General features: G+C 44.1%; 2 protein-coding genes across 10 annotated transcripts in view; one reads left to right on the top strand and one right to left on the bottom strand.

Moving 5' to 3' along the window:
- The first annotated feature begins 118 nt into the window (after positions 1-118).
- Positions 119-5,458, top strand: LOC120897248 (polynucleotide 5'-hydroxyl-kinase NOL9). Of its 2 annotated transcripts, none has more exons than XM_040301970.1 (4): positions 119-336; positions 424-3,303; positions 4,290-4,429; positions 4,492-5,458. In XM_040301970.1, exons 2-4 carry the CDS (start codon positions 443-445, stop codon positions 4,689-4,691), a joined length of 3,201 nt encoding a protein of 1,066 aa, XP_040157904.1. In that variant the 5' UTR covers positions 119-336; positions 424-442; the 3' UTR covers positions 4,692-5,458. The 2 variants fall into 2 exon arrangements, with proteins under 2 accessions (XP_040157904.1, XP_040157905.1); XM_040301971.1 differs by having other exon boundaries at positions 119-325.
- A 109-nt stretch (positions 5,459-5,567) lies between these two features.
- LOC120897247 overlaps positions 5,568-24,749 on the bottom strand; it is a 104,538-nt gene continuing 85,356 nt past the window's right edge. For 5 of the 8 annotated variants that reach the window (XM_040301966.1, XM_040301964.1, XM_040301963.1 and 2 more), the window contains 8 exons: positions 15,291-15,848; positions 12,952-13,155; positions 11,378-11,772; positions 10,731-11,301; positions 10,484-10,648; positions 9,796-10,402; positions 9,486-9,698; positions 5,568-9,421 (listed from right to left, as the gene is read on the bottom strand). In XM_040301966.1, coding sequence (XP_040157900.1) covers positions 9,297-9,421; positions 9,486-9,698; positions 9,796-10,402; positions 10,484-10,648; positions 10,731-11,301; positions 11,378-11,772; positions 12,952-13,155; positions 15,291-15,848 — 2,838 coding nt within the window. In that variant the 3' untranslated portion in view covers positions 5,568-9,296. The remainder of the gene's footprint in view (positions 9,422-9,485; positions 9,699-9,795; positions 10,403-10,483; positions 10,649-10,730; positions 11,302-11,377; positions 11,773-12,951; positions 13,156-15,290; positions 15,849-24,749) is intronic. The other 3 variants (XM_040301969.1, XM_040301967.1, XM_040301968.1) reach the window with 3 other exon arrangements.

Genomic DNA, 24,749 nt, shown 5'->3' on the forward strand with positions numbered 1-24,749 from the left:
TTTCTAGGGTTTATTTTACCAATCAAATAAATTCCCAAACCCTACCGTCCAATGGCTGTCAAACGCGCCATCAATATGGCTGACAGGTGGGCAGCTGAACGGAACTCGTTTCCACAAATCGAACTGTCAAAACCGTGCAGCACGTTCGTATTTACGTTATTCGCGAAACGCCGCTTTCATGGAAATTGCACAGAAAAGTTGTGGCCAAAACTGAATGTTGTGTACTTTGTATTAGTTTCTGCTTGTAATTTTCGTGCTCGGTGCTGGCTTGCGTGTACGTGCAATCACTATCAACCAGTTCGTGGTTAATTGAAGGCATTGAAAGGTTAGAAACAGGTACTAGAATGTTCCATCATTTCATCGCCCATGCCGGCTACTCGTGTGGAAGGTGTCGCTAATCGTATGAGTTCCCCTTTCTTCCAGGTCGCTTCGCTGTTGAATAATGGGCAGCAAGAACAAGAATCGTAAAAAATATACCCCTGCCACAAATGGGGAACCAAAGCCGGTAGAACTGGACGTAAAGACAGGCATGAGGAAGCCGGCAAAGGAAGCTACCAACTCAAAAGCTAAAACAGTCTACCAAATGCAGGGAGTAAAGGTGGAGTCGGCAACAATGGAAAGTAAGAAAAAACAGAACAAAGATGCTTGTCTTGCGTCTAAATCCACTCCAGTGAATGGCAATTCGAGCGTGAATAACGCGGCGGCGAAGGAAAATGGAAAGGAAACGGCACGAGCGGAGAAGAAACGTTCGAAAAAACGGGCCAAAAAGCGCCATGCTAACGGGGTGGATGAGGATTCGCTTGGAGGCAGTGCATCGGACGTGTCTGCCAAGCGCGATCCGACGGTAGATGATGGTTCTCCGGCGAAGCGAAGCCGTAAACTGGACAGCGATTCCAGCGACACCCGCAACAACAATGGAAAATGCAGCAAAAGCCTAACCGCCAACGATCCATCTAAGAAGAAAAATATCGTCGGAAAGGTTGCTTCAGGTGCGAAAGTTAACCAGAAAGCGGCACATTCTGCTGGCAAACCGTCTGGCAATGATCCGGTACCGCACAAAGTGCCAGTCCTGCAATGCGTCGGTATGGAGGATTGTGCCACGAGCGACTCTAACACTGACAGCGATGACGACGACTACATTGAACAGTTTTTCGACGAACAGCCGGAAGCGAAAGAGAAAAAAGGGTCTCAGAGCAACAAACCGAAGAAACGGGCAAAGAAAGCGACCGCACAAAACGTAAGCCCAGGAGGGTGGGTGGTGGAGAACAACGATTGTAGTCTGGAGTATGGGCCCAGTTCGGACGAGGAACCTACTGGCAACCCGTCCGCCTCTCGGGCGACAGAAATTCCAAAGAAGGTGGTGGCGTTCAAGCGAAAGGAACCCCCGGCGGAGGCGCAAGAGATCGATGAGGATGACGATGACGACGACGACGATTATGACACGTTCGATTCAGAGGAAGATGACTGCGATTGGACCGACGACGATGAAGATCCAGAGGTCACTGAGTTCTATGACAATATCTACGATATGTCCAATGAATCAGAGTACGATGACTACCTCCAAAAGGGATACGATAGCGACAGCTTTGACGGGAACATGAACGGAGCCGATAGCTACGATGACGACTATGAATCGAGTTCCGACGAATGTCGCTCGCCCAAAAACAGCTACAGTCGATTTACCAGCGGTCAGCCCTACGAAACGGACAGTGATGATGAGGATTACGAACCGCCGGAGGGTGACGATACCGTTTATATTCCGCGTGGGGCGGCCGTTCTTCGCGATCTGGACGATGATTCCATTGTCCATTTCGATGCGTCGGGCAAATACGCGCAGATAGTGGAGCTTCCGGCTGATTACGGCATGGAGAAGGAGGGAAGCGACCTCGATCAATCGGATAAGCAGGGAGAAAAACAGGCAGCCGAGGAGCGAAAAAGCGAAAATGTTGTCCAAGAAGCGGAAGAGGTCGTGGACGAAGGAGCGGAGAGTGACCGATCATGTTCACCCTTGCTGGAGATAAGCCCCAAACCAACGACGTACACCTTTTACGATGCAGTTGATCTGCGAATGTCGCTTGTGGTGCTGAAGGCTCCGCTCTACATCCACGGCCATCTGTCCGTGCAGGCACTGTTCGGCAAGGTGGACATTTTCGGCTACCAGCTGGATATGGCCGAGAAGCGTACAGTGTTTGCTTCCGGCGGCTACAATGCGCTCAATCTGACGCCGCTCCCCAGCCCGGACACGTACAGCACGGCGACGTTTGAGCGCATCCTGAACAAGCTGAGCCGCCACTTCGTCGAGGCGGACATGCGGGAGCTGGTGCGCGAGTTCAATCCGGCGGACAGTGCGCTGGTGCTGCTGCGGGCGGACTCGTTCGATGCGAACGACACCGTACCGATGGTGTGCAGGCTCCTGCCCGAGTTCGATCTGTTCCCGACTGCGATTACGCTTAACCAAACCAGCTCACCGTTCCGTACGACGGAAACCCTGCTGGAGGTGGCGATGTTCGTGCCCAGTCAGCCCACCGCCCGCAGTGCTGTGCCACAGTTTCAGCCGAATCCGGTCTGGGACACGGTGCCCGTGAGCGCGAACAGTCGGCTGATGGTGGTGGGGGGTAAAAGTTCCGGCAAGTCCACTCTCTGCCAGTATCTGATCAACCGGTACATTAAGCAGTTTGGCCGGGTGCTGCTGCTCGATCTCGACATTGGCCAGCCGTTGCTGTTTGTGCCGGAAACGCTGAGCGTTAGCGTGCTGGAGGAACCGATCCTGGGGGTGGGCTGCTTTGCCAATGTGCAGCCGCGCCAGTGCAAGCTGTTTGGCAGCTTGAATGTCGTCTCCTCGCCGCTGGTGTACGTGCAGAACGTTCGGTCGCTGGTGCAGTACTGCAACGAGGACCCAGCCCTGCAAGACATCCCGTGGATTATCAACACGATGGGCTATGTGGTCGGGTTCGGCGAGGAGCTGACGATGGCGATCGTGCGCCTGCTGCAGCCGACCGATCTAATTCAGCTGTCGTTTCCTAAGAACGGCAAAAAATCGTCCACTCCTTTTTTGAAGCCGGAAAACTACGCCAACCAGCTGACCGCCGAGCTGGTGAACGGGTTCAACTTTAACATTCTCAGGGAGGAGGTGCAGCTGCAATCGGCACCGGCCAACTATCGCTTCCATCCGATCGATGTCGTGTACGAACCGAACAAAACCTCCTTTTTGCCGCCGAAACGGCGCACGATCGCGATGATGGCACAGCTGGCAAGGATTTTGAACGATACGGCCGAAACGTTCACCGACGTGAAGCCGCACATGTAAGTGCCAATGTGCCGTGGTGTAGGCTTACACAAGTGCTGCAAAATGTCATGAGCATCACGAGATGTTCATCAACGAAAACAATGAACATATTCGTGGTAGCTTGATGTTCATTGCTGATGCGAGTGCTTGAGTCAAACGCGATACTCTGACTGACAAGCTGAGCTTAATACCGGCGCAAACATAATCATGATCATTTTTCTGACTGTGAACAGTGCTACCAAATGCCACTGTTTCAGTCACCAATGCTCATGACTGAAACGTAGCTCAAATCAGCTCACGTACACAACTGTGATAATCAGAGTTGAGACTCAAACAGCTGGTGGACCAATCACATGCTTGGTGGCATTTTTTGTTGCACCCAACTCTTGGTCACTCACTTGGTCACGACATTTTCTGTCAGTGGTAATCACGACATTCTTGGCATATACTTGGCACGTGGGCTCTAACAACAAAATGACCATGCTCTCTCCCTTGATCTGTTTTGATTATCTGTCGGGTCAAACAGAGCGAGAAAACAAGCTGAATTTGTTTCTTGGAGCCACTCGCACGCACCGCATATCTCCCATGACTATCGTGATGATCACTGACAGAAAATGTCGCGACCAAGAGACTAACCAAGAGTTGGTTGCACAAAATGTCCTCAATCATGTGATGGTCACAATAACTGTTTGAGTCTCACCTCTGATCATCATGATTTTGACATAAATATGTCATAACTATGTCAGTGACATTTTGAAGAACTGATCACAGTAAAAAAAAGTTATGACATTGTGACTGGCCAAGTGATTGTAGCAAAAATGTCACGAAACATGTATTGGTCACACCAATAGTTTTGAGTATCATCTCTGCTTATCACAATTGAGTACGTGACGCTGAAATGGATTTTGTTTCAGTCAGATTAAAAATTAAAAGTGACATTTTGCAGCACTGGTCTTACATGAGTCGTGTATCTAATCAACCCGCTTTTCCTTTACTCTGGCAGGGCTCATTTGGATGATCTGAGTATTATAAGCACGGGCGAAGATTGCACCTCGAAGGAGATGATGAAGCGTGCGCTAAACGGTACGTTGGTGTACCTTTGCGAAAAGCTTGCAGCCGACCAGTACAATTGCTTCGGTGTTGGTAAGTAACTATTTGCTCCTATTTGTTGCATTGTGTACTAAATGCCTGATTAAACCCCACAGGAATTGTGCGCAGCGTCGATGAGAAGGAAAACAACGTGTACCTGCTGCACTCTCTTTCATCGGAACAGCTGGCCAAAACGAATGTGCTAGCGATGGGCAGTACGAGCCTTCCGAGCCAGGTATACCTGCACTGCAGTCCCAAGATCGAGGGTACGATTCCGTACCTTCAGAACATGTCGATCGTACAGGTGCAGGCCTAAGGATAAACTGTTTTCGTAAATCTCTACTTCCGCGTCTCTGTTCGTTTCACGTTGTCAATATTCATTCTATTTAGCTACTGAGCTGAGTAAAAAAGTAAATTGATAGCAAACAGTTACAGAAGCTAACTAATAGCAGCTGTGTGTACAGGTATTGAGGAACTGAAAATTAAAAAGATTTCTTATTGGCAGTGATTATTGAATTGAAAGATGAAACAGGAAATTTCACACATCAAATGCTGGAAGGTTTCCTGTCAAATTGATTCCTTTTTTGTACGTTTTCAGCATTATTCGACGATTCCACATAGTAAATTTCGTCAAATGATGTTTGTCAACACACAATGAAGAATTACTTTACATAGCAAATAATTTAAAATCATCGAGAAAATTAAATTACCCATTATTTCATTTATAATACTTCATCTCAAAATGCTTTTTGCAACGTCCACTACACATGGTAGCATAATCCAGGAAACAAGAAACAGCAAAACGGCTAAATTTAATTGAAAAAAACCCTTTTAATGTTTGTACAACGGAAGTGAGAGGGACAAATTACGGAATCAAAACAATTTGATTGTGTATATTTGAGACAAAAATTGAAGAGAAAGATACAATAGATTTACAATACAGCGGAATGAGCTCAATTCAAAACAGCTGAAAGATAATCATTAAAGTGGAATATGTTGTTTTTTTAATTAAATTTTGGCCATTCCAAATGACTTTATACCGTAAAGGAAGGAATAAAACGAAAACAGTTTTTAAAAAACCAACGGAAATTGCCTCTCCAGTTGATTTTGTTTCACTTCGACGCTAAGATTGAGATTCGTTTCTGTCATCTATTATCAGCTGGTTTTACAGCAAAACTTAAAAAAAAACAAGTTCTTTTTTTAATTTTTAGTATATTTTTTCTGTTTGTTTTTATTAAAAAATGTACAATTTGGTTATCGATTTTCTTCTTTCTTCGACGTTTATTTTTCCATTCTCCCGTCCGCCGCCCTCTCTTTTGCGTTTCTTATCCTGTTCGCGGCATTTCGATTCTTGAACGTCCAAATTAGAATTAATAGGGTTGCACATTCCTGCATTCCGTCTCTTCTCGCGCCAGACGAGCTCGATGCCCTAAGTTTTCTTGCTTTTCATGAAAATGTTGTGTGTTTCTGTGTGTATGTGTACGTTTCCACACGACCGATCCAGCAGTTAGACTTCGTCTCTTCGCTTTTCGCGCTCCTGCGTCTCCGTGCGCTCAATGCATCCAATTAAATATATATATTTATATGTATATATACCTTTTTATGTATAGTACTTATTCCTCTCGTTCGCATTCCCTTATCCGTAACTTGTTTGCTTTCGTGTCCTTACATTAACTTTTCTCCCACTTTTGCCTTTCACACACACACACACACACACACACGCAAACTTCCTCAACTCTGGTTTTATGGCTTAACTTGCTCTTCCTATCCGAACGGTTCGCGTTTGCTAATCTGTTGGCATTTGTTCCTCCCTAGTGCGGGGCGGGGTTCCGTTGTGCTTGCTTATGCTTATACCCACCCCTTCTTCTTCTGGCTACAGCGGCGCTTCATGCACATGCCCATGTTTCGAAAGTTCAGTCACGTACATCTGAAGTTTAGCTTTTTTTTCCATACCCACTATGCACCCGGAGCGTTCGCACATGATAGCGACATCCGGCCAGTTTGTAACGAACAAACAAAAAAAAAGTCGCTCCACCTTCCCCATTCGGCTTAGCTATATAGTTGTGTAAATTTTGCTATATTGCATGCACGTGTGCACAATTTTTACGCGATTTATGCAGTCGTGCTGTTAGCGTTCTGCAATGTGCTAACGTGTCCACTGCGCCGGTGTGATTTGTCAATGAGTCCTATCCGAAGGATGGAAAAGGGGTTGCTTTACACACACTCTGGGGTTGAATTGAACTAGGATTATGTACGTTATGTTGCTTTTTTCCAATTTCTGATGGTTTGCAGAGATGAAACACATGCTTCTATGAGAGTATGAATATGAATGCGATTTTTTCCTCTTTTTAAATGCAAAATGCATTTTGATCGGTATTTTACAAGAAAAAAAAAACAACTCAATTGCAGAACAAGTAGTAGTGACAAGTAGTGTGCACACACTAAGAGAATATGTATCAAAATGTGTTGCTTTTAAATTGGGTAGCTAGGAATAATACCACAATTAAACTGTGTTCGGTTATCACCGTAGAGTAGAGGTGTTTTTTTGGTTTGCTTAACTGTTTCCTTCTATCTTTTTGTGTTTTGTTTGTTTGCGGCGGTATCTATCAGTTGGAGTGTTTGTATTACAAATTGTTCGTATAAGGAAAGCGCTTCCAAAATGATATGGCTCTCTAATGATTGCATTGATGATGAATGGTTAAAATGAAGGTAGATGAAAGCACTGCTACTTTGCTCATTATCTAATTATTAACATCAATTTTCCTTTCGTTTTAGCTAATGAAAAACTTCTTTCTTGATGTCGAATATTCCAATTTAAGTTCAGCGGTATGGAAAAATGTGCATAAAATCGATACAACAGACAGAAGCATTCAAAAGGGGTCTTGCACTTCGCGAACATGCATTCTACCTAACAGCAGCGTCATTGGAAAGCGTGAGGCGGAAAGTATAGGAAAAATTGGCTGAATGCTGCTCTGAGATCAGTGATCCTCAGATCAGATTTGCTCCACACTATGCTATTGCTATGGCCAATGTTAACTGCATCGGTTGGAAATCTCAAAATGGAACGCATTTATGGCAACTGGCAAAAGAAAACGCATATTGCGATACAAAACACCGGAACACATTCCATATCTACCTCCTCTCCGTGGGTCTATCTGGCCTGTAACAAAGAACGGTGTGTATTTTGCAAAAATCTGTAAAACGTCCTCGCTTCTCTATCTTCTCTATTCCGAAGTAAGCTCATTCAAAGTTTGTAATATGTGTGGAAAGCTGGTTCTTTAAAGAGAAGGCTTAGCGTAGCGTTTCTGTCGTTTATGCAGTCATCTCTAAGCATCATCCTTGCGACCGTGTTCCGTTCGCCCAGATCGAATTTTTTTCTCTCTTTGAACCAGTCTCTTGACACAGCAACAACGGGTCTCATACCTACTTCCTCCATACGTTTATCATCATACCCTGCATCGTGAATGATTGTGCGTTAGTGGTGCGGTACCATAAATGTGTGTGTGTTTGGGTAGGAGTGGAACAACGTGGGAAGCCAACAAACGGGCGCATTGCGCGACGCGACCGATTTCTTCACCGTCGTCCAAGGAAGGATCGCGTGTAGTTGTAAAGCAAACGACAAAACAGAGCAAACCCGCGCGGTATGCCCTAACCAACTTCCCTTGCCATTTGTTTCTCTTTGTTTGTTTGTTCATTAAATGGTCCGCTTGGGCAAAAAGGAAGCCGTGTGTAGCCGCTTCGGTCGGAAATAGTAAGGGGGGCTTACATGAACTTAACTGAATTTTTAAACACTACTACACGTACCTAAGCTACTACTGAAACGCTTTGTAAATGACTATAAATTGATTCTTTTCTCTTCTGCTCTCTCGCTCTCTCTCCTCTTTCTCTTCTTTTCTATGCTCCTTCTCTCCTTATAAACTAACCATTCGCTCTCTTCTCGTCAATCAAGCGCGACTGTTCACGATTATATCCGTTCCGTTTAACGTCCATGTGTTCACATTATCCCTGCGTCTCTCCTTGTGTTTTTGTTTAATTTATTTTTAAATCCTGTGTTCCCATCCAAATGCCACTTTTTCCCTTATAATACTCTCTCCCTTTCTCTCTATTGCGAACTGCGAGTGAGGAATTATAGGTGGAAAAACCAAACGGCATTCCATAAAGTCCTGACTCACCCAGCCAGCCAGCCAGCCAGCCTTGCTTACAAAGCCAGTCCCGGAGTTTACCCGGTTGATTGTTCGGAGACAGACTTACGAGCAAATGAGAGAAATACAAAGAGGAAGAAAAGCATAAAAAACCTCCACACGATTGAAATTGTACCAAAAATTATACACTTTAAAGCGCTGCAACTACTACTTTAGCATTGTAATAGCGCCATAATTTGTATAATTTTCCAAACAATTCAATTTCGCCGCTGAACTACGTCTCGCACTCTTTTGTTAAATTAGAAAAAAACGTATTTTTTGTATTGTTGCTCGCATATCACGTACTATCATCAAATATATCTTCTTTTAACCCTTCCTGAACGAATTCTTAGAACACACAGAAACCCTACCTTATCATAACCGGTTGTAACGATCTGCTTCTCTTTTTAAAGCGCTGCACGATCCCGCCTTTTAATTACTGTTTGTGTTTTCCTTCTTCTCTCTCTCTCTCTCTAATGTTTTCTTTCCCATTTTTTTGGTGTTTGGTGGTAATTGGTAAATCGAGTGCAAAAATTAGATGACAAAAAGAACAAAAACACACACACATAAACGATTGTTTGTCACAAACAGATCGAGAAGAGTCAGTAAAACTAAACGGAACAAATAGTGAAATGGCGATGCTCGCGCGCACCATACGCAATCCCGCGCCCCCTTGTTTTGCGAACAAATAGTTAGTGAATGCTGCTGTCTCCTTGGTGGGGCGGTGGTGGACGCCGGGCCTATGGTGACACGTACGGTGGCGGCCGCCGGTAGGATGGTGTGACGGGCGATTTGCCGCGCGATTCGCGCCCACCAACGATCACCGGCTGCGGTGGCACGTACTCATCGACGTCCTCGTTATCGCCTGTAGAAATCGTTCAATTTTAAATGGTGCTGCTTTTGTGCGGGTCAGTAGTTTAAACACTTACCATCGTGGTTGGTACTGCTGTAGGACGGTGGCAATAGCGGGGGCTTCTCGTCCTTTAGTATCACCGGCGACTTGTTGCCGATCTCCGGTTTCTCGTCCAGCTCGTCCTGGAAGATCACCGGGATGCCCTTCGACCGGAACGACTTGCGCTCTTCGTCAGTACCTTGGGGATTGGACGAGGAGGAGGAGGCGATAGGTTTGAAATTGATATATTCTTTCATTACTCATCAATATTAGTTCTTCCGGTGGTGTCGGTGCGCTTGTGTTAGTGCCGTAGCGGGGTTTGGCGGGCTGGGGCGGATCGTACTTACCGAGCTCCATCTTGCCGGTCAGCCGGCGCTTGTACAGAATGCACGCAATGATGGCGGCGATCAGCAGCATCACGATGATGATCACCGACGGCAGCACGAACGTGAGCAGGTAGTCGTCCTTCGAGATCGGTTTCGGGGCGGCCTTCTCCGGTTCGCTCGTGGCGTGATGCGGCGTATCGAACCCGTGGCAGTTGTCCAGCGGCACCAGGCTCACGTTCTGCAGGCTAAACTCTTGGCCTAATATTTCGCGCACCTTCGCCCGGATCGTGCTGTCCTGGTGGAGCAGAATGTTGCGCAGCGTCTCGATCTCCTCCTGCGGGCAGCGCTGGTGCTGGCGGCTCAGCGTCGTGTTGAAGAAGGACACCTGCACCTGCCCGGTATGGTGGATCGGCCGAATGTGGTGGATCTTGATGTAGTGCGTCGAGGCGTCGCCAAACACCTGCGCGAGCCGTTCGATAAAGCGTCGCTGTACCTGGGCCGTGTTAAACTGCTCGTGGCTAATGTCAAGCGTCAGCTCGAACAGGACGCTGTAGTCGCGCTTGTGGTGCGGGTTGACTACCACCACCAGTGCGTCCGTTGCTGTGAGACCTTCGCGATCTTCCGCCATCTGTGAAGTGGGAAGAGCACATGCGTAAGAATTACGATTACCAATTTCTGGCATGCAAAGCGTGCGAAAATGATCACCCACCAAAAGATATTCCTTGCGTCCGATGTCATTCGTTCGCGGCACACCGTAAAACTCCTGGTTCTTCGAGTCAAACTGTAGCCAGTGGTTGGGATCGAGCGTGTTGCGATCGGTTGTCAGCAGCTTCATCTTCAGCTCGTTACCATCTTCCGGATCGTAGAATGTGTCCTAGAAAGGCAAATGCACGACAATGTATCTGTGTTGTCACAATTCGTTCCAACGTGAATCCGAATCCTCCAACCCCACTTACCACCGGCACCTTGAAGACGAGCAGATGGCCCACGGTTGCGTTCACCTGATCGACCTGGTTGCGCGTTTGCGGCGCATAGTTGCGCTGAATGCTCTGCGTCGGTTTCACCTTTGGCGGGGTGACCTTGGTGCACTGGGCAATCTGTTGGCCCTGCACCGACTTGACCGTAATGTCTGGATTGAGCGCATCGTTGAGCGCTTCCTCGGTGAGCAGCGCCACCAGCTCGTCCAGCTTCTCCTCCGGGCAGCGATCCTTCGGCAGCGTCTCGTTCGTGTACACAAACGTGGCCAGGCTGGGATCCTGTATGCTGTTGCGGATGTCGCGCACGATAATGTTCGACAGCGTCACGTCACCGAGCACGACCGAGATGCCGCGTGCCGTCTCGATGTGCCAGTCGACGTTGCTGGCAAACTTGCGGTTCAGGCGCAGCGCCAGGCTGATCTCGTGGTTGAGGCTGCGGTGCGATTTGTGCTGCTGCACCTGTATGTCCACCTTTTCCGTGACGGTAAGATTGCCGGAGTCAGTAGCACGTAGCTTGTAAGGCCAACGGGATACGTCCTTTTCGAGCGGTCTGTAGGATGGCAAAACAAAACGGTATATTAAGCTAAGCTGCACGAGAGACTTCACTGTGTGTGCGTGGGACTTACAGGCCATAGATCTCTTTCGTGTCTTCGTTGAACTGGATCCACGAGCTCGGTTTGAGCGGTTGATCACGGGCATCCAGCAGCTCCAGGCTTAGATTGTTACCGTCCTCGTTGTCGTGGAATGTTTCCAGCGGGACTTGGTAGCGGAACACTTTGCCGGCCGGGATGGCTTGCTTTGGAATGCGGTTCCGAATGATCGGTGGAAGGTTGGTCGGTTCATCCAGCTCCGTGGTAAGCATCGTTGAGGTCGTAGTTGATGCCTCGGTTGTGGTCGTGGTGGTGGTGGTAGTGGTCGAGGTTGTCGTAGTCGTTGTCGTCGTCGGTGCTTCCGTGGTGGTGGTGGTGGTCGTGGAAGGCGTTGTGGTGGGCATCGTTACCGTTGTTGGGGTAGTGCTTGGCTGCAGTAAGAATAATAGAGAAAATTATATTGTAAGTAAAATCTTCAGAGCTCATTTTTCCTGTTTTTCGAATAAGTGTTTCTTCATTCTTTCGTATCTGTTCGGCTGTGGTAGAAAGCACAAAGCACAGAGAGATTCTCAGAGAGATCATTGAGTTTTCCCTGGTCAAGAAGTCTTTTTATGTAAAAAGAATGGATTGCTTTGTGTGTGACTTACTTTTACCCAATACAGCATAATAAGTGTTAAGGTCTAGGAAGGCATTCCTAATCGAAATCTATTCACAACCGAACTTGTAACCGTGTTTGTCCAGTATCCAATGCCGATCAAATCCTACTGATCATGGACAAGAAGAGATTGATCCAGATTATGATCCAGTAACGATCTTTTTATTTTAGTTTAATAAAATAGCATATTCAAGAAGTCGATTAGCTCAGTTCTAGAATTCAGCCAATTCTTACTCGAAATAGAACAAACGAGTCCGAAAATATTTCAGGTAAGGATACTACAAACATCTCAAGGCAAACAATTGAGATCAATCTTTTTTTTGAGTAGTCACTCGGAATGTTGTGTCAGAAATAATTTGTACTAAAAAGCTTGACACTGTACTAAATTGCGAGTCAAAGATCTGTAATGATGTGGAATGGTGGAGATGACCAATCGAATTCCTGAACATTCATACTATAAAAAAACTGTTAGTATTCATCTTCATGTACTGTTGAAACTAACATTTGTTTGAGTTTTTTCAGTTATTATTCATAAAACATTTAGGAGCCTAATGCTATACCTTTCATTGCGAGGATCGACTTTGAGTGATCGTTAAAATATTGAAGGATGTGAAATTTCTAGAAGAAATTGGAGGTCTTTAATATCTTATCTTTGACTGAGTTTGGTTCGTATAGAGCAGGGGTCGGCAAACTTTTAGACCGAAAAAGCCAAATTCTACAAAAATGTTCGTAGAGTCCCACGTGAAGAGCCAAATAGATGTAGCAAGAGCAAAATCAATGCTCAATCGAAAACATACTACTCGCGAGCCGTACTTTGTCGATCTTTGGTATAGAGTGATAGTAATTCTCGTAATTACGGTCTGACATAAGCGAGAAGCCTCGATATTTCGTGTACAGATCACTTGCGCTCTATTTTATCCCGGGTTCCCTTTATCCCAACACTTTGAATTCTTACCTCTGTCGACGATGGCATTGGTCGCTCGGTGGTTGTGGTCGATGACAGTACACGCGGATCGGGCTGCGTGGTCAGTTCGATCGCTCCCTCCTCCTCGTCATCGTACTCATCGTCATAGTTTTCGTACTCCAGTTCCTTGTCCTCCTCCTCGTTGTCCTGTTTCGGGGTGGTGAAGGTCGACACAGAACGTTGCGTCGATGTAGGCTGCAGACGGCGAACGATGCAGAAGTACGCGCACGGGGGAACGAAAGTAAGGTACCATTAGTATACAAATGCAATTTTACACAAACACTTTTAATTTGCTAAAATAATTATAACGTTAAAAAAATAGATACCAAAAAGTGAGTGAGAGAGAGAGCAAGAGAGTTGAAAGGTATTGAGAAAATGTATTTAAAAAAGAAATCTATCGTGTGTTCGTAAAGTGAAAGTAAGTTAAAGTGTCTCTAGTTTGTTAATAAGCGTACCGAAAGAAGCATTGTGCATGGGTAGGTTTTTAATTTGCTGTGTTGTAGTTGATGTTTGTAACCAACGAAAGAAACGCAAGGAATGTGATGACACATGCCAGAAGTAAAAGGAAAGTAAGGAGTAATGGCAATGATCGTTGGTGTAGTTTTGTGAGCAACCGAAAAAAAAACTGTGATCGAAAACACATAAAATTTAAAATGAATAATTTGTACAAGTTAAACTATACAATGTATTATGTTACAAACAACTTGCCCCAATTGTTTTCCCACAAGAACTATAAACAAAGTTATTTAACGGTAAATGGCTAATGAAAGGTCGCACGTTGGTGGTAAATGGTACAAAAATATACAATTAAAAATGTACATTTTTACAGGTCGGTTTTGATGTCATTAAATTAAAAGCTTCAAACAAAAAAAAATACAAGAAAATAAACCGTTTCAATAAACTGTGTCGATATGTAGAAGTGTGCAGGTGTGTGACGCTTGTCAGAGCTCAGCGGCGTGCATAGTATCGTTTTGTATGCAATTGCAAACCTAAATTTTGCATCGATTGCAAGACAAAAGAAAGAAACAAAACTAAAGAGAGAAAAGAAACCAACTCGACACGTTCGTGTAATGTAAAATAAAACCAAAAAAAATGCTTCAGTGCAATAAATAGTGTCAATAAAGACACAAAAAAGAATGAAAAAGTAAACGATCAAAGAAGAACATTTTCGCTAATTCCACACACACATACAAACACAACGTATTGGTGCTTGGTAACACACATTGGTTTGTTTTGCTGTCTCAAAGGCATTTTGTGGCACGGTTTTGCTGCGTCTGAGTATAAGCATGGTACAGTTTTGGGTTTCTTTTGATACGACCCCCTCAAAACGTTGTGTGTACCAGAGCAGACACCAGAGTTGGAAAAAATGTGAGCAAGTTGGCCGATAATTTCTACTCAAACGAACAAAACAGAACATAAAAACAGGTGTATTGAAGCTGCAGAGTCTACCGAACGCTACGAATCGAGTACAGTTGGGTGCATATACACTGGTAGCTTGCGTGCTTGTTGAAAGCTTCACTGTATTCTTTTTATATGAAAGCTCTACCACTTAGGTTGTTTTCCCTTTCCCTCCCCCCTGGTTCATCACTGATCTTTTCATATTCTTGCTTTTTTTTTTGGTAGAATTTTCAGTTTTAAAATATTTCATTAAATTTAGTAAAAAAGAGTGTTGAAAAGTTGAAAATCAAAATCAAACAAATTGCGTGTGAACATTCGCGCTAGGAACGTTCCAGGCGACACAACAAAAACGGCAATGCAATTCTCTAAGAGATTACTGAGATTACGTAGTACTAAAACTGGTGTGGTGGGCATTAGAGTAAAGGGCTGGTAGTAGTTGTAGTTGCTACCTGGAGCTCTAGGGCAGTACTAGTAGCAACGGTATCGGGTTCGGGTGCCAGGGTAGTACTGGGATAGCTGGCGGACGCAGCACTAGCAGCGGTAGTAGTAGTAGTAGCAGCGAAGGAAGTACTAATATTGGTAGTAGCAATGGATGGTGTTGCAGATGCGATTACTGTAGTTGTTGTTGTTGTTGTCGGAATGTTGTAGTAGGCACTATTAGTAGTTGGCTGTGTAGTGGTGCGTGTGTTTTGGTATTGGGAGGACGTCATCGTTATTGCAGTGCTGTCGTCCGTAGGCATAGCGTTGGTTGTGGTAGCGGGAGAAGCCATTCCGGGCAAGCGCAGGTCGCCAGTTTGCTCCGTCGGGTTAGGTACGCGGTCACTGTCGACACCGTCGGGAGTTAGTGTGGAGGTCGGCACAGTTACTTCCGCCTCCTCGGCACGGGGAATCAGGGGTGGTAGATTGTTGGGCGGTAGAACCGTTATACGGACCCCTTGCGAGAAGTAGTCCTCTTCCTCCTCCTCGTCGATGTCTTCGCCTTCTTCTTGGTCTTCCTCCTCCTGGTCGGCGCTGATGTCTTCGTCATTTATCTTTCTACCGAACGGGGAACGATCTAGGTTCGTCGCGTAACGACTCAACTCTTCCTGCGTCGTCGTAGTAGTAGTAAGTGGCACGTAACTGACCGTGGTGGTTGTGTAGTCACTCGTGCCTTGATCCTCACTACCGTGCGTGGTGGTGGAGGTGATGGATGCCATTTCAGGATTAGCAAATGTTGAAGGTTTCGAATCGATTTCATCGAAAAATTCCTTCGACTCGTAGCTCGCTTCCTCGTCCTCATCCATGCCCAGATGCCACGAACTGGCCGGCGTGGAAGTTATTGATGGAAGTGCTGCGATCGTCGTCGTCGTCGTCGCGGTCGTCGTGGACGAGGGCGTCGAATACTCGACGGCAGAAGAGTAGGAAGATAGCGTTGAGCTCTTCTCGGTGGTCGCTTCTGGTACGATCGTTTTGATGGTGCTGGAACTTGATGCCGCAGGTTCATCATCGCTCTGCAGTGGATGCGAATTTGGAGGGGGGGAATTTTTGTTTGTTTTTGTCCAACAACATACAATCGCGCGTCCAATCGTGAGTTGTGTGATGGTGATGGTGGTGTTGATGGTTGGTCGCGAAAGAGTAAAGGTTGTAGATGGATAAAAGTAATGGTAGTTATTGGTAATAATTACTGGCCGACTTTCGAAAGAAAAAAACACACACACACTCGCTATAAGGTTGTGCTGTTTTGTTCGCTTTCACGGCATTAAAACAGCTCGGTTTGTATAAGTATGTACTGTTTGCATATATGCTATATAGTTGTACGGTAGTATAGAGTGGTATTGTGTTGTATTTGTATTTGATACGATTATTCATACAGTCATTCGCTTGCTGATTTGCGACACTACTTAGCCAGCAGTACTACGTGCTTTTCCTCAATGGTCTAAAGCGGCACGAATTTTGCACGCAGGTTATAAACCATCTGCAACTATTGCGTTTGACGTGTGCGTCGTACCAGGCACTAAAGCTTTAACGTGCAACAACAACATTTCATGCAAAATAAATATAACAATAAGTCATAAAGGAAACAATATTAATTTCGAGAGATTCTGTTTTTGATAATTTATAGGAAGTTTATACGATTAGCACGAACCGTTAATAATTAGTAATGGTTCGAGGAAAGTTTTGTTTTTCTTGTAGCTGATATGACGTATAAACTCAGTTTCAGCTATCAATTGAAGGACTAATAGATTTTATGTTAATAAAATAGTTTTATCTTAAATAGGAATAAAAAAGGTTCTTTTGTTTCATTTTTAACATTCAAATGAAAACAAAGGCGGATAGCTATGGCAAAAATTATAACTATGATAACAATATCTAAATCATATAACAACAAAAAAGAGAGCACAACGACAAAAAGCAAAGCAAAAACGAAATGCAAGCTAAAAATACATGTAGCGAAACACCAAAACATCCTCATCCGGTTGCTGAACACAAAAAGCGTATAATTCTTTCATTTAGCAGGGACATAGAAGCGCACATTATAAAAAAAGCAGTTGTGAACAACACGAAGCAAATAAAAAAAAGAATAAAAAGCGCATACGGGGCCCACAATTGTGCTTGAAAAAGCGAACATTGTGATTGGAAAGGGGGAGAAAGGCGATGTTTTTTGGTAAAAAAACAATGTTAAGGTAGAGAAAAAATAGAAACGGACGAGGAAGGAAAAAAGATAGCAGGAAGGAAACACAGACGTGTAAAAAGTGCAGTATGATAACAAGATAGCATATCAGCATCAGCAACAGCAGTGAGCAGGGGAACGAGAAAGCTATGGCCAAGGGGGTGAAGTATGGGGGTATGGTGTTGTGGGCGGTTGTAGCATGGGAACCCAAAAGAAAAGTGCGTTGGAGCGGCTGGTGGAGAGCAGTGGATAAAAAAGAAAAAATAAGCCAAATAGACATAGAAATGTATACAGCCAGCAAAAGGGGTACGAATAGGGGTCAGATGAGAGAAACAGAGCAAGATAGAGAGAGAGAGGTAGCGAGAGAGTGAAAGTGACCAAAACGTAAAAGAGCAAAATCCTGTATGTGTGGTTGTGTATGGCATTGTTTCAATGACGAATAATGTCCTATTTCTGTAATCCTTTTTTCGTCCCACATTGAAGCCAATTATAATGTTTTCCTATCAACGGGAACATAACGACTTCACATGAAGTGGTTAAGGACGTGTGAGTTTTTCTCTGTAGAACACACTTTCTTCAACCACACGTGGAAATTACACAACAAACCTCTCGCATCTCCAACGGCAACAAACACAAAAATGAGCAAAATGGTACTTTTTCCATTCACCGCTCACCAATGTGTGGCGGAAGGAGTCTTCTGCAAACCGTGTCGTGTCGCAGTAGTGGCACATTAAATCCTGATGAAGTGTTTACCACCTCACATTACTTGCAACCCATTAAGCGGGCAAGCGCACGACGAACGAGCGAGCGTAAATAAAAATGGTCGCAAAAAGCACCCACTTTACAAGTCGAAAACAAGCACAAGGATGTTAAGAGTGTGTCGTGCGGAGTCAACGGTGCCAACAGGGCACTGTATGTGTGTGTGTGAGATGCTTTGGAAAACCCCGTATTACATCCCGGATCTTCGTTTTTTTTAATCCTGTTTCGCTTTCGCTGAGTGTCATACATTCATTACCAACCTTGTGCTTTGTGGAATGAAGTGGGAAACCTTGCTCCCGTTTTAAACAACACAGCACAGCAACAAACAAACAAACCATTTGAAACGCATTCCCTCGTGCTGCTGGAGGTGCTGCTTTGCTGCCTCGTGGGCGATTAAAGTGGCCACCATGTTTACGGTAATGTTGCTCCCAGCCAGCAGTGTGCACGACCGGTTAAGCTTCATCGGGAAAGCTCGCGCTTCAAAAATCCCGGGCTGGATTAAAATGTGAGGATGTAAGGATGATCCCGGCCCGGGCCCAGCCGCTCGTTGGAGCTTAACAACTTGAAATTGATTAAACGTTTGGAGTGTTTTTCGAGAGTGTGCTTTCCGGGGCTTGGTTGTCTCTTATCTCGTACAGCGAATGAAGGGCGTTTGGGGAGGCGGTCGCGCGCCTGGTAGCAAGAAAAGCGTGCAAATGCTGAGTCGGGGGTGCGTGAAGGGACAGGCGGAAACAATAATGAAGAGGAAAAGTGTACGTCAAACACTCAACCACGCAGCAGCACACACCACCAAACAAACAAGCAGAGCGAAAAGAAGGCAATGAAAAACAAAAAGGAAATTCAAAAAAGGCGAACAACGGCGGTTTCTTCTAACGGACTAGCGAACAACAGGGACATGGTGCAAGAGCGGGCAAACGAAGAAAAAAACGGTTTAAAACAGTAGCAGTGGGGAAAAGAGGTGCTGAGGCGCTTGTTTGCAGTGGTGAAAATTGCTAGCCGCCAACAGTAAAAGCTAGCTTGAGGGACCGAACTTTCGCTGGCTAAAAGAAAGGGCACCACGGTAAGACAAAATAAACTTTTTAAAATACAAAAAACAACAAAAGCGAACGTGAAATAGACACATTCACACATACAGTCATCGTCATACACACAGATTTACACACACACACACACATACACGAAAGCATACACGGTACAAAAGCACACAGAAAGCGAACATGAAGCGAAAAAACACGCTGGAGGTGGTTAGATAAAGGGAAAAAGTTTGATACCCACTCGCCCTCATGGCTCTATTTACCGCTTGAAGCCATTTTTTGTGCATGAATTTGACCATTAACATCGATTTTTTTATTGCTAGATTTTTCCTGCTCTAGCCGGAAGACTTTGCGACAGGTGTGACACGGTTATTGGGTCGCAATTGGGGTCCGGTCGCGTTATAGCGTGAGTGTGAAAATTAGCAGCACCACTAGCAGCACCAGCAGCAGCACCAGCACGATTGTACGGTGGTCTGCCTTACGGTGATGTCCCGGGCTTGCTGGCTTGACCGTGCTGCTACTAGCGCACAATGGCGGCAAGTTGCCAATTAATATTCATTGCCCGGTAACAAGCCGGGTACGCACTGATTGACGCTGGGCACCGTTGTCTGCTCTGGTGGCAAGCCATCACCAGGCGTCTCCATTTGCGCCGGTGGTGAATCTTTTGAGCTGACACGATTATGTTGGGGTTTTGTTTGCTTTGTTTTTTTTTTTGTTGCTTGGCTGTGCTTCCCTTTTGTGTCACATTTAAGCTTTGTCCGCATTAATCGTTGTTTGATTGATGGTAGAACAGTGGCGAGACTTGGTTATGGTGCACTTGGAGGATGGTGGTTTGTTTTAAAGACCAACGTTTTATCGCGCTCGGGGGTTTGAATTAGCGATTGTAGAAAGACTTTAAAACAATCGTCGTTGTTAATAGAAGGTATTAAAAAGTTGTATATTGTTTGAATTTGGGATAAATGTGGTTTACTGTTTTGTTCTGTATGCTCTGATCATTACGTTTTAGTTTGGAAAATATTTTACAAAATATTAAATATGTGCACAATTGCAATGACAAAAATTGTACATTCAATGTATCGATTCCAAAGTAGAATCAGGATTCATTTTGTTCGGAATTTTATTGATTATTTAATATAAATAAAAACATGAAGTAATTTATGACTCATATTACACGTGATAATCAATTTGTATCTTTTACTGACTAAACCAAGTAAAAGAAAGCAATAATTTTAGAACGAAACTAAGACATAAGTCTATAAAGTGCTTGAAAAAAACTCAAGGAACGAGTTAGTTTTCCTTTGGTTTAACTGTAGTTAATCAATTCATCGAGTTATTTAAGTTATTTACAGTGAACCCTCTCTTATTTGACACCTCTCCAATTTGAGAAACCTCTCTTATTTGAACATTTTTAAAAGTCCCTTCTTTTTTAGTACATTTTTGCCCCTCTTATTTGGAAAACCTCTCAAATCTGTATCCCTCTTATTTGAGTATGGTGTTACCATATTAAAAGATGTATGCTCAAATTAGTGATTCTATTCGCAGTTTCCTATAGCAACAGTTAAGGCTGCATACAAAATGTTCTGTCTCTTTCTTGTTTGTATGGACCTTTCATTCACTTTCCACCTCTGTAATTTGAAAACCCCTCTTATTCGACAGTCCCATCGCCTCTCAAATAAGAGAGGGTTCACTGTATTTATAAAAAACGAACTTCAAATGATGTTCAAAGAGCTACTTACAGCGCGGCAAAATGTCACTGTCAATGTCATACAAAAATCTGACTAAAACCAAATCCATATCAGCGTCACGTACTCAATTGTAATAACCATAGGTGGTACTCAAAATAATTTGTGTGATCAATGCATGATTCGTGACATTTTTGCAACCAACGATTAGTCAGTAACTATGTCATGACTTTTTTTTTCTGTGATTAGTTCTGCAAAATGTCACTGACATAGTCATGACAAATTCCGGCTAAAACAAAATCATGTCAGCGTCACGAGCTCTACTGTGATGATCAGAGGTGAGACTCAAACAGTTGTTGCGATCATCACATGCTTGGTGGCATTGTGTGCAAAAAAATTCTTGGTCAGTCACTTGGTCGTGACATTTTCTGTCGGTGATCATCACGATAGTCATGGGAGATATGCGGTGCGTGCGAGTGGTTCCAAGAAGTAAAATGATCGAAATGAGAAAGCATGCTCATTTTGTAGCTTGGGACCACACGTCAAGTATGTTCTAAGCATTTCATGATTATCACCGACAGAAAATTCCATGACCAAGTGAGTGACCAAGAGTTGGGTGCAACACAAAATGTCACAAAGCATGTGATTGGTCCATCAAGTGTTTCAGTCATGACTGAATGGTCATGGTGACTGAAACATTGGCATTTGGAAGCACTGTTCACAGTCAGAAAAAATCATGATTATGCTTGCGACGGCATTAAGCTCAGCTTGTCAGTCAGAGTATCGCGTTTGACTCAATCACTCGCATATCGTGTTCCGCATGTCATGACGCACTTTCATTGAGTATCAGCAATGAGCATCAAGCTACCACGAATATGTTCATTGTTTTCGTTGGTGAACATCTCGTGATGCTCATGACATTTTGCAGCACTGCATAAACATACATCTTGCATATTGCTTCATTAAAAAAAGGAAAACACAAGCAAAAACACGATCTCGCTAAACAAACATGTACAGTTTATTTCTGTCTGCACCAACATGGCTTGGTAAGATGAGTTTCGCGAGTCAACATTTCCTTCCATTTCCTTGTGCATGTGCACAAAAAAGCAAGTTTTAGCAAGCGTCCAACAAACGACTACGGCCATCGAACCTGTGTGACTGGCGGATGACAATAGACCAGACACACGTACGGCTGTGTTGGTTCAAAGACAAGCGATGAACGTCTATCCATACATCCGCATCCCACATATGCCGGGCTGAACATCAAGCGACGACCGAACAAAAACTGCATTTGTTGTAAGCAAACACAATGACACACGATGGAAGTCAGCCGGGAAGCAGCCCATACAAACGTGGGTACGGGATTTTGTGCCGTACTTGTCGCGCTTCGACACCCATTGCGTATGTAAGCGCGTACCTATGTGTGCGCATGCATTGAAAGGCAATTGTTGTTTTTCACCCCACCTCGAATGCCAAACGGTGTGCAGCAATTTGGCGATTTTTGTTTGGTTTGCACTTGGTCCATCCGGTTACGGCAATACATGAAGAGAGGGAGATGCATTTTCGCATTCGCTGCAATCGGGAAAAACCTGCACATTATTCTGTTACGAGGCGTGCATTTTTCATCGGAATGTATCGATCGATTATTTTGTTTTCGATTGTACTAATTTAAAAGCAGTTACTCTATCGGTGCATGGAACAAGGGGCAGCGGCCATGAATTGTTTGGAGTATTGTGAAGGCAATGTTCACATTTTTTGTTGTTGCTATTCTGCCGGCGTCCGGTGCACTGTGCTGTGTTTGAATAGAGTTTAATTTAATTTAAAAAGGCCCTTCTCTGCAACCGATCGTTCGAAATTCAACACATTTTATTTACTTCCGGTACAGGATGGTAAAGAGTAAATAAATAACGTGCTAAAAAAATAACAAAAATAAACGCATCCATGGAAATTCTGCTGCACACTTCAAGCATGGTTTAACTGCATTGGCACAGAATTCGAATCGAATGGAATTTACATTGGATGAATACGAAACAAAAAATGCAAAATTTTCCGTATGTGTGTTTGTATTTAATTTGCTCGTACCATTTCCTCCAATTTTCCGCCCCGTTTTGCCGAGTAAAGGCCCCACTCTTACACTCTTTAATCGGAAATTGGTCATTCGTTGATCCTCATGGCAAGGATTAATCATAACCGCAAAACCCTCAATATTGCCCCATACTGCTCCACCACTTTTTCACCATATTTACCACCGCGCATGTACACCATCAACCTTCGACATGCATTCGCACACATTTTTAATTTAAATGTAAATGAGTTAAGTGCGTATGATGCTGGGAGGGGGCTGCGCGACTTGTTTAATGTTTGATGGTTTTAATTTTGCTTATTGACGTTTGCAAAAGAGCTTTTTGCGCGGTTTTTGGTGGAGAAATTTCAGTTTGTGCAACAGCGTAATGTAATCAAATTTGTGAACGAGCCTTAATTATTACGACAGCGGTGGAGAGAGCGCGCCAAAAGGGGGGGGGGACAGCTTATACGGGGTAAATGAGCGAGCAAAACGTTGATAAAGGTTATTTGAGCGCAGCTTAATCGCAGTGGAAAAGTTATAATGAGTTGTCCACGTATGCTTGATGCAAAAAGGGTAAAAAAGGGCCTAATGTCTATATGAAGCTATTTGGAAGCAAAGAGAAATGCACACACACACACACAAACACTCACAAGCGTTTATACTGGACTAATGTTTAATATATAAGAGATAGTATAATTACATTATACGAACGCACTAAATAGACAGACACACACACTCAAAATCACGCGCACACACATGAGGACGCACGCATAGACGCAAACAGAAGCACACACGCACACATTGGTATAATTACTAATGAATAATTCTAAATACACAATATCATGAAATTTGAGATCAATTTTCACTTTTATATAATTTCGCAGCAAGAAGGTTACACTGTGATAAGTGTAAGTGATACTATAATAATCACATGGATCTATTTTTTATTGCTTTCTGAATCACTGGTATCAGAAAAACTCATGACGACGGTAGTGTAAGCAGTATGTTGTGTCATTTTTAATGTAATTACTCAAGCTATCTCGTTATCTTGTTTTCTTAAGCACCGTCTATCACCTTGCATTACTTCTACACAATTAAGCTTCTGCTGTACCACCGTAAATGGATAAACGTTTACAATCAGTTTGTGATGAGGAGAGCGTAAAATGCAGGCACAAAATCTGCAGCAGAGCTGCAATAAATGGAACTGCACTGCATTTGACTTTGTTCACGGAATAAAACACTAGATAAAATGAGTTTACTTTTAGGTAGATGAAGAGGGAAATAAACATTTTAATGGAATAGAATACCAAGAAAAAGGGAAAATTCTCCACCTTCTCTGCATAACGGCAAGGCAAACGTACAAAACGCAATGGTAAATTAATTGTAATGAACCGAAATCTTACAGCTACGATAAAATTACACTCCAGCACATTCACCGGAACACTCGAATACCCTCCCACAGCCGGGAGAGTTCATCAGCAATGGCCAATGCAATGGCACAATTTATCTTACCGAATGGCCACCGGCGGGGCGCAACGCAACACGCAGCACGCAAAGTTTTAAAATCCCAAGAAAACAGTGGATCTCATGTTGCTCATGTCGGTGGTGGTGGAGCTTGAAGAACTTTCCAACTCTACCAACGGCAAAAGTTGGAATGAAAGTTTCCACCTCAATGGTAAACTTTTGTATCGTTACGGGCATTCGTTCCTGGGAAACGCAAAGCAAAGGACCAAGCTCGGACCCCAAGGAGGAGGGGAGGTACGAGTTTTCCATTAGCCATAGCCACACAAGAGGAGACGACCGCTAAAGAGGCTAAGGGAAGATCCTACGATCCTTCACCGGTCTTCCTACTTTGACCGAAACGTGTTTTAAATTTTTGATGACCTGTTTCTTCTGCGAATGGCACTTTCGCAGAAATGGGAGGGAGGTTTTCGGTAGAACTGGACAAGCAGCAGAAGCAGAAAGTTTTTGTACCTCATCCCTTCGCCAAACCGATGCTCGCCCCAAAAGGATCGAACGTTTGACTTATCGATTTGGTACGTGCGAGCGAGCCACACTAGAGCCAGTACTAGAGGCAACCCGGGTGAGCCGTGGTAGTGGTAAAAATAAGTTGCAATAAATTATTAACGGTTTAGTTTTAAAAACAAAAAATGCAGCTAATGCAGCCTGCTGAAGCCATTTAATTCGAGGGAAACGTAAGT

This window comes from Anopheles arabiensis, chromosome 2 (genome assembly GCF_016920715.1).
Source record: "Anopheles arabiensis isolate DONGOLA chromosome 2, AaraD3, whole genome shotgun sequence".
Classification (NCBI taxonomy): Eukaryota; Metazoa; Arthropoda; class Insecta; order Diptera; family Culicidae; genus Anopheles; species Anopheles arabiensis.